Source organism: Aptenodytes patagonicus, chromosome 5 (genome assembly GCF_965638725.1).
Source record: "Aptenodytes patagonicus chromosome 5, bAptPat1.pri.cur, whole genome shotgun sequence".
Taxonomy (NCBI): Eukaryota; Metazoa; Chordata; class Aves; order Sphenisciformes; family Spheniscidae; genus Aptenodytes; species Aptenodytes patagonicus.
Window position 1 is genome coordinate 12,151,111 of NC_134953.1, and position 16,587 is coordinate 12,167,697.

General features: G+C 40.4%; 1 protein-coding gene across 3 annotated transcripts in view; it reads left to right on the top strand.

Moving 5' to 3' along the window:
- MAPK8 (mitogen-activated protein kinase 8) overlaps positions 1-16,587 on the top strand; it is a 55,907-nt gene that overhangs the window by 15,439 nt on the left and 23,881 nt on the right. For all 3 annotated transcript variants that reach the window (XM_076338678.1, XM_076338679.1, XM_076338680.1), the window contains exon 2: positions 14,490-14,656. In XM_076338678.1, coding sequence (XP_076194793.1) covers positions 14,535-14,656 — 122 coding nt within the window. In that variant the 5' untranslated portion in view covers positions 14,490-14,534. The remainder of the gene's footprint in view (positions 1-14,489; positions 14,657-16,587) is intronic.

A 16,587-nucleotide genomic window follows, 5' to 3' on the forward strand; every position in this document is an offset into this window, starting at 1 on the left:
CCCAACTGTCCCATATACAGATTGTTTTGTATTTAATAGTAAAGCCAATGTTCATTTTAATTTTACAAATTTCTTTATTTTACTTTTCTATAGATGGGAGAGGGGTCACTGTGCAGGTTTGAATTGGAATTCAGTATGGAGTGTGGGTGCTGTTGTGCGAACCTGTGCTGTTTAAGTGGTAGACAGCTCCTTGATCCTGACTGGGGCTCCAAGTGATTTTTGGAATGCAGAATTAAGTTCAGTTCATTGCAATTACATTCAATTAGGTGATCTTTTTATGGAAACTGTAATAAGCTGAATATTGACCAAGAAAAGGCTGCTGGAGTGGAGAAGGGGGTGGTTTATTTCCCTGCATGTCCTCCCCTTCTTAGTAGATTCCTCAGATTACAGTTACTGTCTTAATATTCAGATGAGATGACAAATATATGAAGAAAACTGTATCTAGTTTTCTAGATAACTGGAAAAAGTCATCATGTGATCTGGCTGGAGAATGAGGTTAGAGCCACTATATGAACCTGTAAACTGCAACATTAAATCACTGGAAAGATTGCATTAGTATTGATGGATTTCATGCATTGTTAATTTAGGACTCTGCATAGTTGTTTCCTGTAAAATGTACCGAGAACAGAGTTAGTTTACAGAGAGGGCTCTAAGTCTTCCCAAGAGCTTTATCAATCTGGCAGTGATGTTTGCTGAACCACTGAGGTAATTTGTTTGGATGAGCAGCCGTTATTACATTCTCTTAAGTTTCATTTTGCTATTGCATACTCAAAAGTTTTTTGCTTTAAAGCCATATTTATTTTTCTATACCAAACTTGTCATCTTTTCTGAAATTATCATCTTTAGTGGAGAAAGCCATTATTTATTGTTAAATATTCAACAGGCTCTTGGAAATCAAGAAACCGGCTTTGAACTTTCTGTAAAAAATGAGTTTTAAAAAAGAAAACATAACAGTCCTAAAGTTTAAAAAAATCAAATGTGTCTTAAATCTCTTGTCTTCAGGCAAACTGAAGTGACTTACCCTTCTCTGTTTGAACTTGAAAGCAGTAGGCAAGTCATAACATAGAAATCTAAATGTGCCCTTGTTGCGTTTATGCACGTTTCCCCTGCTTCAGTACTTCTCTTCTGGATGAACACTGAGATCTGGTGTCCACCTTTGCTTTACTGAATCTGTAACTAGTGAAGTTTGACTTTCTGGTGGCTGAAAGATAGTTAAATGTACTGTTATTTTAATAAATATACCTACGCTGCACTTCAGCGTATATTTGTGGTTTTGTTTAATAGTTGCCTGTAGAAAATAGCTCCTGAGATCAAACTGTAGACTTGAAATTTTGTGCTATATGCCACTCCTCCTGTGAGTGGCGTAAGCCAAACAGAGGACTCCTATAATGCAGACGTACATTAGATGATGTGCGAGGCACTTCCATATCAATTACGGACAAGCTAGAGACCTCATTAAACACGTCAGTATTACGAGTAGTTTAGGCAATCGTGTGGAAGTTGTTCAACTTAAAACATCTGATTTGTGAAGGCATAATGTGAAAGCTATGCAAAACGTTAAGAAAATTAATCCTACAGTCAACAGTGAGAGTATTTCATTTCAGAATAAGCTTCAGGTTTTTCAGACATCTTTAGCATTTATAGTGGTCTAGTAATATCTTGCTGCAGTGTTCACCCAGCTAACGTTAACTCCTTTTTCCAAATTCCTTATCTGCATTAGCATTTCAGAGCTGGAAGTGTTGTGAAATATAACTTTCATTTTAAAAGGCAGTATGGAAAAAGAAAACATTATTAAAACTGTGATTACTTTTGTGAATAATTGAATGAGTTACAAAGTTACCTTTAAGAAGCAGAATGCTTTTGTTCTTTCGTTTCCTAAATTTGAGCCTTTGAAGCATTTGTTTTATTAAGTATCTGAAAACTGGGCTTTGTTTACAATATCCATTTAGCAGATGTCCAGGAGCCTTTAAACGTGACAGCTGAAAATTAGACAAGCGTTCACAAACACATGATGCATACAAATCAGCTATGTGTGAACTGTATTTTCACAAAGAAATTAAATAAAATTCATTAATGCAAGAGCTTTATATACACTGTGCGTTTGTTTTGCTTTCAGTAGCATTCTAGCGTATACTTGAAATACTGTTGGCTTTCTCTAGGTCAACCACAGATTCCTATGGAATATTCATTTCAATAGTGTTAGATCCCCTTCTAAATGGAGTTATTGAATCATCATTGATATGTAGGTTATGTCATTATAATGTTGATTATATTGCTAATTAATGTGTTAATGTATGCAATGGTTTTATTTTAAAATTGCCTTTTTCCATTTCTGCATGTCTTTAACTGTCATGATCTTTATCTTTTGTCATCCTACTTCTGAGCAGCTACTGTAGTAGTCTCCTTCCTTAATTGTAAACCAGTTTTGCCCAGGAGCCCCCCATCTTCAGCACGTGTAGGTAGATCGCTGTCTTAGTTGGTATTTGTGTTGTACCTAAGACACGTATTGCCCCAAAAACTGTTTGCTGGCTTAGCATCCTAATTTTCTTCTAAGACTAAGCCCATTTATGCTTGCTCTTAGGAAAGGATTGCTTTAGAAACCATGAACATGAAAACCAAGTCTGATTCCATGCAAAACTTGTAACTAATGATGGTTGTTCCCTCCTATGATTTTTCTCATTTCTTATATTTTGTTACATTTCAAGGTATTACGGTATGAAAATATCTTCTCAGCTGTACTTCTTCACTGCGGTAGGAACAAACTGAATACATAAGATTTCTTACATAAAAGGATACTTAGGGTAAGGTATTGTGCACTATAGCATGGGATGAATCCTGGATTTTCATTTTATGTTGTCTAGTAAAGGTATAAAACAGCAATTAACCAGCAGTCTTAGAGACTTAGCTGTACAGAGCATATGTTTCTCCACCCTTTAAGTTGGCAGTATTCTAGCCAATTCTATTTCCATGTCCCTAGTGGGAAAATTATCTCTTGGGTTCCATTTCTTTGTCTGAAAAGAGGAGACATCTTTCAAATGTATGCTTTTTGTCACTTTGCAATGCAACCTTTGAAGCTTCCCTGTTAATTGTTACTCTCTGTAGTGAGGGAAAAGCGCAGAAGAGGTCATAAAATATTTTGTGCTCTTATGTAAACTGAGAGATCCTTTCTTCGACAAAACCTGTTCCATTTCTGTTCCTCTGTATGCCTGGAATGCATGCATTCAGGTCACTGCGTGAGAGAAGTAACATGCATAATTATGTGTTGTTTTTAAAGTGATCTCTGATTTAAAAAGCACAAACTTGGTATCTAGTTGATGCGAAGGCTAGCAGGTGTGATAGCCAAGAAAATGATGGTAGTGCTGCGCTGAAGGTAAATACTCAGATGTCTAGTTGAAAGCACACAGTTTTCCAATTAAATTCTAATTGTGGATACATAAACTTGCTGTGGTTAACTCAGGCGTATGACACTTAGGGCCCATGTGAGCTGGGCAAGTTCTTGTAATTGCCTGCTGTTTCAGCTAAACTTCTCGGGGTGCTGGTACAGATGAGCCTGGATTGATCTTAAAAGCAAAATGTGAGATTGCCCAAATCCAGCCATAATGACATAGTGGGTACAGGTCTGATAACCGTGTCTGTACCACAAGCTCCGCATAGCCATAAACCTTGACTGAGCCACACTGGTGCCAGTTCTAGTTTGAACACATTAAGTTCATTTACAGTTTGGGAGTGTGCTGTTTAGAGTTGAAGCTCTATTACTTTGGAGGCCCCTTTATAGCACTGTCCAGTGGTATAGATCATAGGCATAAAAAGCATTAAATAGAACGGGGTCTGGAAGGAACATCATCTCATCTCTCTCTGCCTTCTAAAGAAATCAATTTACGCACTCTGCAAAGGCAAGTTTACCAAATATATTGCTATTGTTTATATAATTTTGCACTGCCAGTTTTTTGTTTTATCTATGTCTAAGTCCGCCTGGTCATTTCTAAGGTTTTTAATGCACCTGCAGTAGGACTTTTTAAGTGAAAGTTCTGTGAGGAAAGGATTAGCTCCTCTCTTTCCCACCCCATCTTTCTATCCTCAAATCCTCTGTTTCTCCAGTGTATTTAGGCTATACTGGAAAAATATTTTAACGTATACTGTCCATACATTGTCCTGTAGCTTGATTAGTAAATTGAATGCTTTCTGTATCGGAGACAAAGTTTGATATTAGTATTAAAATACAGCATTATGTTATCTTCCAGATATCTTGAAGTTAGAAAGTTTATATAGAACAGTCTCGTTGAGAAATGCTAAGGTACATGCCTTTCTTTAAACACAAGTAAATGGCAGATGTTTGCATACTTGTGTATAAACATTGCTATACGTTTCTTTTATTCTTTTATTCTAAAATCTTACTGTTGTTTTAAATATGCTTATTTTAAAGCTGGGTGAAGAAATTTGGTCAGTCTTCATTGTCAGTGTTGTTCACATTGTGGAGGAGGAGGAGAATGGGGTGTCAATTAAATATTTTATGAATGTCCATACTTTTTAAGGTTAGCCATAATATTTACTTTCATAGATACATGCTGTTTGTCTTTTCAAGAAGCTACAAGTTCAGTGCGTCCATGTTCACGCTTTTACAACTTAAACTTTATCAGGCTGTATAAAAGAAGTGATGAGTGGAAATTGTTGACCATCTTAAGTCTCCTGCAGGACTGTTGAATTCTAGTTGCTTTTAGTGGAATCAGACTAAGACTTAGGCACAGCCTTGCGAGTCCCCTAGGGGACTTTCGCTGTATGGATATAGTGTTATTTCCAACATTTTTATTGTGCTTCCTCGGGTAAATATTACTTATGGCAATCTGAAGAATTAGTAAGTTAATATACCAAACCACACCGTACTATCTTAGGGTTCGGTTTTGGAGTATCCTTATCTTGAGTAATTGCAGGCTGCCGCTGAAACATTGCCATGTATTGAAATTTGCTTAGGCAAGGTATTTTCAAGGAATAAGCACCATAGTTGATGTGTGAGAGGAAATTGAAGTGTTCTGCGGGATTCTTCCCCTGCTGACAGTTGATAGCGTTCTGGCAAGTTGACAGTTAATGGAACAAATGTATTATTAGTTTCCTCATTAATAATAGAAATCTGGAATCTGCATCCTGCCTTTCTTCCCATATGTGCTTCTGCAAAATTGCTAGAAAATGGAACAAAATGTCAAATTTCAGGCAGGCGAGTTTATCTGATATAGCTTAATCATGTTTTAATGAAAGACATTGCAGGCATGCATTGTGTAAGAATCTTGAAAGTCTGACAGTTTCTGAATTTAGACCTAGTTTAATATTTAAAGACTAAGACTTCTGGTGTTGTGGATCTTTGAAGCTAGACTTCATAAGACTAGTCACCAGTAAATTAGCAGACAGGAAAAAATGAACTCTTTCGGCTTTCTTCTGGGAGCTCTATTTACAGAACTGGGCAATACCAGGCACTTCTGAGGATGCTTTCGTGAGAGGTGAAGAGACAGGGAGCACAACGGGTTCTGAGCTGAGTGGGAGCAAAGCATTGAGTGGAAGTAAACTTGCTTATAAAATGAGAGGCTTACACTTTCCATGGCTGATGGACAAAACTGTGTAGAAGTTGTAAGAGACTTCGAGGCGAGGGGCGCAGAGGAGATGGATGTCAGGGCTGGTTCAGGCTGAGGAAGCTGTAATGGCTGGATGAAATGCTGGAGGGTTGGAGGCGAGGGGAAAGTGTATGTATGTTCTGAGACCTCTGTTGTCTGTGCGCATCTGAGTGCATTACATCCAAGTGGCTTGCTTACATCCCACAACAGCTCACCATACAAAATGTGCAAGAAACGGCTTTTCTGAGAATTGACTCCATTTCTTCTTAAGCTGAGTAAGTCAGTTTTATGCTAGAAGAGCATGCATTTAAAATGAAGAGATAGACTATACCTCTTGCTAACACAGTAGAGGCTGATAATTTTTGATGAACAGAACACGGAGCTGCAGAAAAAGGAATGATAATTTAGATGCAAGTGGAGATACTCCCTCCTTCCTCACTCCAGGATACCTCTCCCTCCTTCCTCATTTATTCTTTCTTCTCTCTTGCTATCACTGTTTAATTGATATCATTTTTCTATCCTATCTATTGTTCTGGGGTGCTACTTCAGCCATTATTATAAGCCTACACTTCAATCTCATGTGAAGCTTATGGGAACAAACCTCATGGATAATCGGAAAGGAACCAGCTACTACTATATGATTCTGGTTGCATGTGCTCGAGCATATGTTTAGTTACATGAAGATTTTGCAGGCTTGTTTCTAAGCCAATTAGGCAACAGACTAATGTGTGTGTTCAGCTAACCTGGTTGGTATCTTCATCCTTCCCATGTTTTGAACTGTGCTGACTGTCAATACTCTGAGTAATGGTAAACAAGAATATCCTAATCCAAAGTAGACTCTTTTTTTTGGTGCACATTGGGATACAAGACACTACATATATTAGTCTTTTAAAGATACAACATTAAATTTGGAGTGGTGCTCCTGAGCTGCTGTATGCAAATGTATATTGAAGTACAAAAACTTCCCAGTTGTATCTGAGTATTTGTTTTTCGTCTGTGTTTTGACTGCTTTTACTTGTGCATTACACCCTGACTTGAAGTTTCTCAGGAGTTCTTTCAACTTTTTTTTTTCATAAAGCAGTCCCTTCCCTGAAATAGTGCCTTACTGAAAGTGCAGAAGTTGTTTGATTTTGCTCTATGTGGGGGCTGTTTGGTTTTACTCGCTTGTATGCAGGGCTGTTTGTTTTTACTTGCTTTCTCCTGTAAATAGTTCCTGCAAAAGCAATCTTTGCACTGCAAAACCCATCACCCCAGTCTTGCTCTTTACTCATTTCCTAGGACTTGGAAATATTGCCAAGTAGTGGTCTGAGAAACTTTTAATCTTCACAGTCTTGCACGGCTAGTGACGTATGGGTGAAGATAGCAGTGGGGTGTTTGAGGCATGGTCCAGGTAGATCAGATCTCTTACAGAATACCCACAGCTATTATAAGAACATCTGTTAGAAGGAGGAGTTACTTAACAAGTTTCATGACTAAGGGAGAAAAGCATTCACTGAAACTTTCTTGTAATTTATTTTGTAAAGAGTTAAATAGATACACCGACAACTAGAAGACCGAGGTTTTTCAGCTGTCAGTAGAAAGATACAGTGCATTGTAGGCTGTTCAGTATTATTCAGATGCAATGTATGGCATGTTTTTTAACAGCATTTTAACGAGTCCAGTAGCAGGGAAGGCCTTTTAAACCATAATCTGATAGTGCTTTTATAGAATGTTACGGTTTTTTCCATTTTATTTCTTTATTCTTTACTAGTCGGGTTGTTTGATTTTTTGGGTTTTTTTTTTTTTAATTTTAAGTTCCAAGTGTCATGACTGATGTCAGTTGGTGAATTTTTCAACAGGGTTCAACAGGGTAGAGACACATTTAATTATATCTGTCACTGAATCGTGTCCCTCAAATAGCGCATTCTTTTTTAAGTAAGCAATTATAATTAAACCATTGACAGCAGGAGTTTGTAATTTGTGTGGAATTAAGACAGGAATGTAATAATTCTTAGGACTAGACATTTTAGCAGATTTATTTATTTTTAATTTTCTGACTAACTCTTACACTGTATCACAATTTGGGGCATTTTATCTACAATATTTTGTTTTAGGAATCAATGTTTGAAGAGTTTCTCTTTTAAAAATTTTTGAATAGCTATTTAAATACATTTAAAATATTTGAATTTTTGAATGTAAATATTTTTGATTGTTGAAGTAGATGTTACAGATGTTTTCTTTCTCTATTTAGGCAGTCCAATGAAAAGAAACTTTGTTTCTAACTGATTTCAAGCTTGGGGAGCAAAACCATCTCGTACTTACTCTGAGGCTTGAAAAAGCCTAGTTAGACGTATCTTCTTTAGATAAGCCTGGTTTTCTCCATGGGTTTGGAAAGGTGGGTGAGGACACAGCTCTTCAGGAGAGGTGAGCATTCTGTTCCTCATGTACAGCAGAGAGTGGAAGTGGCAAAACCAAAGATTGTTGAAGAAGGGGAGACTCAGCCTAGAATGAGTGAGATGGTGGGCTGGTGCTGGGCTGGCCTCCTGCATGGAATCATAGAGTCATTTAGGTTGAAAAGACCTTTAAGATCAAGTCCAATGGTTAACCTAGCACTGCCTAGTCAACCACTAAACCATATCCCTAAGCACCACATCTACATGCCTTTTAAATACCTCCAGGGATGGTGACTCAACCACTTCCCTGGGCAGCCTCTTCCAGTGCTTGACAACTCTTTTGGTGAAGAAATGTTTCCTAATATCCAATCTAAACCTCCCTGGCACAACTTGAGGCCGTTTCCTCTCGTCTTCTCGCTTGTTACTTGCGAGAAGAGACCAACACCCACCTCACTGCAACCTCCTTTCAGGTAGTTGTAGAGAGCGATAAGGTCTCCCCTCAGCCTCCTTTTCTCCAGACTAAACAACCCCAGTTCCCTCAGCCGCTCCTCATAAGGCTTGTGCTTTAGACCCTTCACCACCTTCGTTGCCCTTCTTTGGACACACTCCAGCACCTCAACGTCCTTCTTGTAGTGAGGGGCCCAAAACTGAACACAGTATTCGAGGTGCGGCCTCACCAGGGCCGAGTACAGGGGCACGATCACTTCCCTACTCCTGCTGGCCACACTATTTCTGATACAGGCCAGGATGCCATTGGCCTTCTTGGCCGCCTGGGCACACTGCCAGCTCATGTTCAGCCGGCTGTCAGCCAGCACCCCCAGGTCCTTTTCCGCCAGGCAGCTTTCCAGCCACTCTTCCCCAAGCCTGTAGCGCTGCATGGGGTTGTTGTGGCCGAAGTGCAGGACCTGGCACTTGGCCTTGTTGAATCTCATGCAGTTGGCCTCGGCCCATCGATCCAGCCTGTCCAGGTCCCTCTGCAGAGCCTTCCTACCCTCGAGCAGATCAACATTCCCGCCCAACTTGGTGTTGTCTGCAAACTTACTGAGGGTGCACTCAATCCCCTCATCCAGATCATTGATAAAGATATTGAACAAGACCGGCCCCAAAACTGAGCCCTGGGGAACACCGCTCGTGACCGGCCGCCAACTGGATGTAACTCCATTCACCACAACTCTTTGAGCCCAGCCATCCAGCCAGTTTTTTACCCAGCGCAGAGTCCACCTGTCTAAGCCGTGAGCCGCCAGCTTCTCTAGGAGAATGCTGTGGGAGACGGTGTCAAAGGCCTTACTGAAGTCCAGGTAGACCACATCCACAGCCTTTCCCTCATCCACTAAGGGAGTCACCTTGTCATAGAAGGAGGTCAGGTTAGTCAAGCAGGACCTGCCTTTCATAAACCCAGGCTGACTGGGCCTGATCACCTGGTTGTTCCATACATGCCGCGTGATGGCGCTCAAGATGATCTGCTCCATAATCTTCCCCTGCACCGAGGTCAGGCTGAGAGGCCTGTAGTTCCCCAGATCCTCCTTCCAGCCCTTCTTGTAGACGGGCATCACATTTGCTAACTTCCAGTCAACTGGGACCTCCCCGGTTAACCAGGACTGCTGATAAATGATGGAAAGTGGCTTGGTGAGCACCTCCGCCTGCTCCCTCAGTACCCTTGGGTGGATCCCATCCAGCCCCATAGACTTGTGTGTGTCTAAGTGGTGTAGCAGGTCGCTAACCATTTCCCCTTGGGTTATGGGGGCTTCATTCTGCTCCCCATCCCTGTCTTAGAGCGCAGGGGGCTGGGTACCCGGAGAACAACTGGTCTTACTATTAAAGACTGAGGCAAACCTCAGCTTTTTCCTCATCCTTTGTCACTGTGCTTCCCCCCACATCCAATAAAGGATGGAGATTCTCCTTAGTCCTCCTTTTGTTGCTAATGTATTTATAGAAACATTTTTTTATTGTCTATTACGGCAGTAGCCAGATTAATTTGTAGTTGGGCTTTGGCCCTTCTAATTTCCTCCCTGCATAACATCACGACATCTTTGTAGTCCTCCTGAGTTGCCTGCCCCTTCTTCCAAAGGTCATAACCTCTTCTTTTTTTTCCTGAGTTCCAGCCAAAGCTCTCTGTTCAGCCAGGCCGGTGGTCTTCTCCACTGGCTCATCTTTTGGCACATGGGGACAGCCTTCTCCTGTGCCTTTAAGATTTCATTCTTGAAGAGTGTCCAGCCTTTCTAGACTCCTTTGCCCTTCAGGACTGCCTCCCAAGGGACTCTGTCAACCAGTCTCCCAAACAGGCCCAAGTCTGCCCTCCTGAAGTCCAGGGTAGCAGTTCTGCTGACCCCCCTCCTTACTTCTCCAGGAGTTGAAAACTCTGTCATTTCGTGATCGCTATGTCCAAGACAGCCTCCAACCATCACATCACCCCCAAGTCCTTCTCTGTTCACAAACAACAGGTCCAGCGGGGCACCTTCCCTCGTTGGCTCCCTCACCAGCTGTGTCAGGAAGTTATCTTCCACGTACTCCAGGGACCTCCTAGACTGTTTCTTCTCTGCTGTATTGTATTTCCAGCAGAAACCTGGTAAGTTGAAGTCCCCCACAAGAACAAGGGCTCGCAATTATGGGACTTCTCCCAGCTGCTTATAGAATATTTCGTCTGCTTCTTCATCCTGGTTGGATGGTTTATAACAGACTCCCACCACGATATCTGCCTTGTTGGCCTTCCCCCTGATTCTTACCTGTAAACACTCAACCCTATCGCCACCATCATTAAGCTCTAGACAGTCAAAACACTCCCTAACATACAGGGCTACCCCACCGCCTCTCCTTCCTTGCCTATCCCTTCTGAAGAGTTTATAGCCATCCATTGCAGCACTCCAGTTGTGCAAGTCATCCCACCATGTTTCTGTGATGGCAACTATATCATAGTTTTCCTGCTGCACAGTGGCTTCCAGCTCCTCCTGTTTGTTGCCCGTGCATGCATTGGTGTAGATGCACTTCGGTTGGGCTATTGATCCCGCCACCTTTCTGGGGGGAGAAACCCTAATTCCTACATGACCATTCTCAGGTGCTTCTGTGGTTTCTAACACATCCATAACCCTAGCGTCTTTGCTGCCGCATGGATCTCCATCCCCTACCTCCACTGAGACGGCAGACCGAAGGACCTTGCTAGCACACCCTCCCTCAAACATTGGCGTGCCACCCCCAGGCTTATCTCTAGCGAGCCTGGTTTTATCCCTTTCCCCTTCAAATCTAGTTGAAAGCTCTTTCAGTGAACCCTGCTAACTCCTGTGCAAAGATCCTCTTCCCCCTTTGAGACAGGTGTATCCCGTCTGTCGCCAGCTGGCCTGGTGTTGTGTAGACTGACCTATGATCAAAAAACCCAAAATTCTGTCGGTGACACCAGGCTCAGAGCCAGGTATTGACCTGCTGGCTCTTCCTGTTTCTTCCTTCATCATTCCCTGCAACTGGAAGGATAGAGGAGAACACTACTTGTGCTCCTGATCCCTTAACCAGTCGTCCCAGGGCCCTGAAGTCTCTCTTGATTGCCCTCAGACTTCTTGTGGCAACTTCATTGCTGCCTACCTGAAAAATCAATAATGGATAGTAATCTGAGGGCTGTACCAGGGTAGGAAGTTTCCTCTTTGCAGTGTTGTAGTCCTGACTAAAGCTGTCTATTGGCCAAATACTTTGGCACCAATGCTCACGTATAGGCAAAACTATCCTTCATGCTTTCTCTCTCTCTGGCCAGTGGGTAGATTCCCCATCTTCCCTGACGGCTTTGCTTTGGGAGACACCTGCAGAGTGCAGGGGGACGGACCCAGAGAGTGTAACGCTTCCTGGTGATCTCCTCTGTGTATGATACAGTCACTGGCTAAAGTGAAAGAGAGAATTTACATACCAAACCTTGTCACAAACTTGATTTTTTTAGGATCAGCATAGCTACTGTAATAGTCCAGAATGTGGACTTTTCAATTATGAAGCTTAGACTTAGTGTACAAATGATTTTCTTTTCATTTATCTTTGGAGCAGAGAGGGTTAGACTAATTGGTTATAGGCAGTACCTATGTGACTGCAAAGCTAACATATTCAGAAAGGAGTGGATGCTTTATTACAGAAAGATTACACACAGAATTTTTTTTTTTACCTTAGTAAAAATAAGCAAGGATTTCCTTTATATGCTGCTATATGCTAAAATGCTGTTATTAATTATAAAATTGTTATTAAATACAAGTTTCCCAGTACATATTGTCAAGCACATCTTACAGTATTGAACATGTAGCAAATGACAAAGCTTTAAGGCAATAAAATTTGCTTGGTAATAATACCATGTATGGTATACATGTAAAATCTGTTAATATAAAGGAATTCTTTTCTAAGAGAATACTGTCTCTCAAGATCCTTTTCTTAAACTATACTTCGTTTGTTTCACCCTTTGATCCTATGAAGTTTACCACATTGAAAGAAAATTCAATTAAACACTTGGCTTTGGCTATTCAAAATATTGACCTTTAAATGGGAAGGTGTCAACATTCATCTGAAAACTTTGGATGGAGAGGAGCAGTCCTTCCTGCATTTGTTTCCGAGGAATTATCCAAAGTGAAGTATTAAACTTTCGTTATCTTGATGCTGATACCAAACAGCAGAGCTCTATCTACTGAGCTGTTCTGGCTAATCCTACGTTGTTCAATGTCACTATGTCTTAATACGGTTTTAGTGGATAAACTCAATAGGTTTTTTTCTCAGCTGAGGATGAACAGATATAAGATTGTGTGAATGATTGCCTTTATTCTTTGTTTTCTCATTTTCAAAAATTTGTTTGGCTGATTTCATACCTTCCACAACAAATTTTCTTTCTCCTAATTCAGGGGTTTATTTTGTCATTATGTATTTGTTGGGCATCTTTACTGCAAAGCTTTGTGTGAGTACATCTGTGAAGAGTTGAGAAAGAGGCAGAATCCAAAGATGCAGTAGTAAAAGGGATAGGGAAGAAAGAGCTGGGGATGGTGGTGTGTATTGCTAAGAAATCAGGCTTTTTGTCTCCTTCCAGTAAGCCTACCTCCACCCCATAGAGCTACTGTTTACAGTCTGGATCCCCAGCTTGTATACAGTTTTTCTTGTGCTAGGCAACAGTTCTTGACCAGTTATGCCTCCCCTATCAGCTGGAGAAGGAAGCCTTTAACAATAATGCTAATACACTGATACAAGCTCCTTTGGTATTTAGTTAAGTCTTTGTGACAGAGAATCATTATTTGACAGTATTTTGGAAAAGGGGCTTGTTTAATAGACATTTCTTTTGAGATAAATGCCAATTAAGGTAGTGCATTTTTAATTTATAATATACCAAATAGTTAAAAATGTGTCCTTTCTAGAACTTCAGAGTGCTTTTTATGGCACCTATATAGCTGAAATGAATGCAGGTTAGCTAGTTGAAAATGGAATTCCGTAAGTTTATAGATTCTTAAAAGAATTCTACCTGTACAACATCTGTGATTATTTGTGGAGGCCACATGTGCGCTGTCCACGTTTTCAAAGCTTGTTTAAAATTTAACAAATGTATAGCGTCATGGTGTACGGAAGCTAAGAATCTGTTTGGGGCTATTTAATAATATGGGAAAATGTTCCTTAAGTTAGTTAGAAAGGAAGACAGCATGCTGTAGCTCTTGAAGAAATGTCTTCTGCTAGTCAAACAGGAATTTGCAGTGCTAGACATCTATTACAGCTACACCCAAAACCTGTGTAAAGAGAAAATTAAAAGTGCACAGTTAACATCAAAGAAACAGGAAATGATACAGTAAAAGCCACCGTGTAGTTTTATTTTTTTCTCCTGTGGACATGTGCATTGAGATGTTGCCTTTCTCTTTTTAATTAGAGGGGGTTTTGGTGGAATATACATCCTTTTTTCTTACTCTTGTTCTCTCTTTCCCTGATCATTACTTTTTTTCATAGGAGCTAGTACGTGAGATCTCTGACAAGGCCAGTTTTCCTTTTCTGGCCTAGATTGACTGTGTGTATTTCCACATCAGTGACAGGTATTCCTGGCGGTTGTGACCAAGAGTATTTTGGTGATTGAAATGTCTGGAAGACTTGTGGATGTTTTGTCACTCTTGTATTTACAGAGTCATGCAACAATTTGTGTTGGAAGGGACCTCTGTGGAGTGTCTGGTCCAAACCCTGCTCACTTGCTGCACGTGTATGTGTGAGGGAATGGCAGCACTCTTGGAGCTCTGTGGGTGACATGTCGCTTCCTGCCTTTTGATCTTCTGTTCGTTGTCGTCTAAGATTTTTGCTGCCAACCATTCACTTCTGTTTTTCTATTATTTTTGCTCTTCTAGGATACTATCTTAGGAACATTCCTAAAAATAAAACATTTCGGACACATGCCATCTCATTCCTGCAGACATTAAGAGTAACACACATTTGCATATAGGACTTATTTGGGAAACGTCTTCCGTGTTATAAAGAATTTTGCCTTTTGTCAGATTACGTACAGTTGTAAAATCTTAGTTTTTCAAGTTTTATTTCTTTACAGGCCAGAAGCAAAATTTGGATGAAGCGATCTAACTAAGTTGCCGTCATGAGCAGAAGCAAGCGTGACAACAATTTCTACAGTGTTGAAATTGGAGACTCTACTTTCACTGTATTGAAACGGTATCAAAACTTAAAACCAATAGGATCGGGAGCACAAGGGATAGTATGGTAAGGTTTCTTTAAAATTTAAATGTACTTTTAGGATCCCTTGATAGAATTTTCTGAGTCCTTTAACTGCTGTATGTTACCGAGTAGGAGTGCGGAGAACTACCTTTTATGTGCAAACTGGCAATAGTAATAGTTAGGCGTTTTTCCTCAGCAAGGGCTGTTGCTGTTGCTTTTTGACCTATGTCCCTTCCTGCTTACCAACCGATGCCCTTCTGTGCAAATTCAGCCAGCTGTGCTGAGTCCCATAAATTAATGGGGGGGAAAAAACCTGGATAAAGAAACTAATCCTAATCCACGCTGCTTACAGTGAAACAAAGGCCAGAAATACTCTCTATATAATATCTGATGCTTGTAAATGCTTTTAACTTCTTGAAATGGTTTGTTAGGGGCCTGTTTCACTCAGTTTCATAATCTAACTAGTCCCTGATACCAGTTAGTGAGCATTTGTGATGCTGCCTGTCATTGTAATATGTAAATACCTGATGCAGTTTAGGAAGATACGACTTGACAATCTAATTCTTTGAATAAGAGTTCTGCTGTGTGGACTGAAGAGTGTCCGATTGATTTAAGTTTGTGACAACTAGCTGCTTGTAGGCACTGTTTCCTGTTCAGTGACGTTACCCCAAAGATAAATGTTGGTTTAAGCTTCTTGAGTGTTTTTTGAATGTTCAAGAGAAGGACGTAGATAGCACAGGAGCTTGCAGACTTTCCAATTTATTGTAACTTAAGATGCTATCCAGGGACATAAAAATACAAAAGAAACATCAAGGAAGAGAAAGGTAGGGAAAAGCATAATCTTCTCAAACACTTTTTCCCTGTAACCTCTTTACTGCCTTGATCTTGTCTTGATAAGTGTTTAGAGGATGTGTGGTACGGGTGTGTTTTTAATTCGTATTTTAGCTGGGTTAATAATAAAATAGTGTGCTTAGTGCAAATGAAAACTTGAAGGCCAGTACCCTAGAAAGAATTGTTTTTGAAACGGTAACTTCTGGCATTAAGATTATTTGGTCTGTAAGTAGCAGCAGCAGAAAAACTGAGCTGAATTTTGTTTGCATGTGTGTTAATATAATGAGGACGTAGACAGTTCTTTGACTACAGTCTGTTTAGTTGCTACAGAAATGCCTGCAAAAGCTGTGGATGTTATCACTGTCCTGATTCCCAGTCATACCTTACTGCCTGATTTCCAAATTTACTGCCCCTCCCAGAGCTGAGGTCCAACAACTGACAGTGCAGTTACTCTAGTGTCATTCTGTAATTGCTGCTAGTGGTAACTGAAGCCTTTTTAGTTAAATCACTCTGATTACCCTGAGGACTGGAGTGCTCATGTGGTTAAATCTTGCCTGTGTCTGGAGGAGACAGGGTGTAATTCTTGTGATTTGGGTTGGGGTTTTTTTGTTTTGTTTTGTTTTTTTTTTTTTAAAACTGATCCAACTTGATTTGGAGGAATATTAAGCAGATAGCCTAAAGAAAGTTACCAGTATATGTTGCTCCTATTTTTAATTTCTTCAAGTGACTAGAGGTTTTGACAACTTAAAAAAAAAATATAAATTACAAAAAAAATCATTCAAACCTATACACTATATAGACAACATGCATTTTAAAGTAGCTAGCTGGATTTAGTAGATGCTGACTGGCAGATGGTCTTCATTAGGTTTGAGTACCATTCTTGATAAGAGACAAGAAAACAGTATTTACCCTGCTGAGGCTTTTTTAGTAACTGATAAATATTTCCTGAGTCTACACGGTAGCCAGCTGTTGTATTACCTCTTACAGGAAACAAAATCCGTGTCTTCCTGTCATGGAAATGTGATACTTAATGGGAGTTGTCCCCAGTAACAGTCTTCGTCAGTTCTTTGCAGACAGCAGCCTGTGTCACTGAATCATGTGACAATCTTGGCATTGCTCTGCAAACAAAATGTTATTCTTCCTTT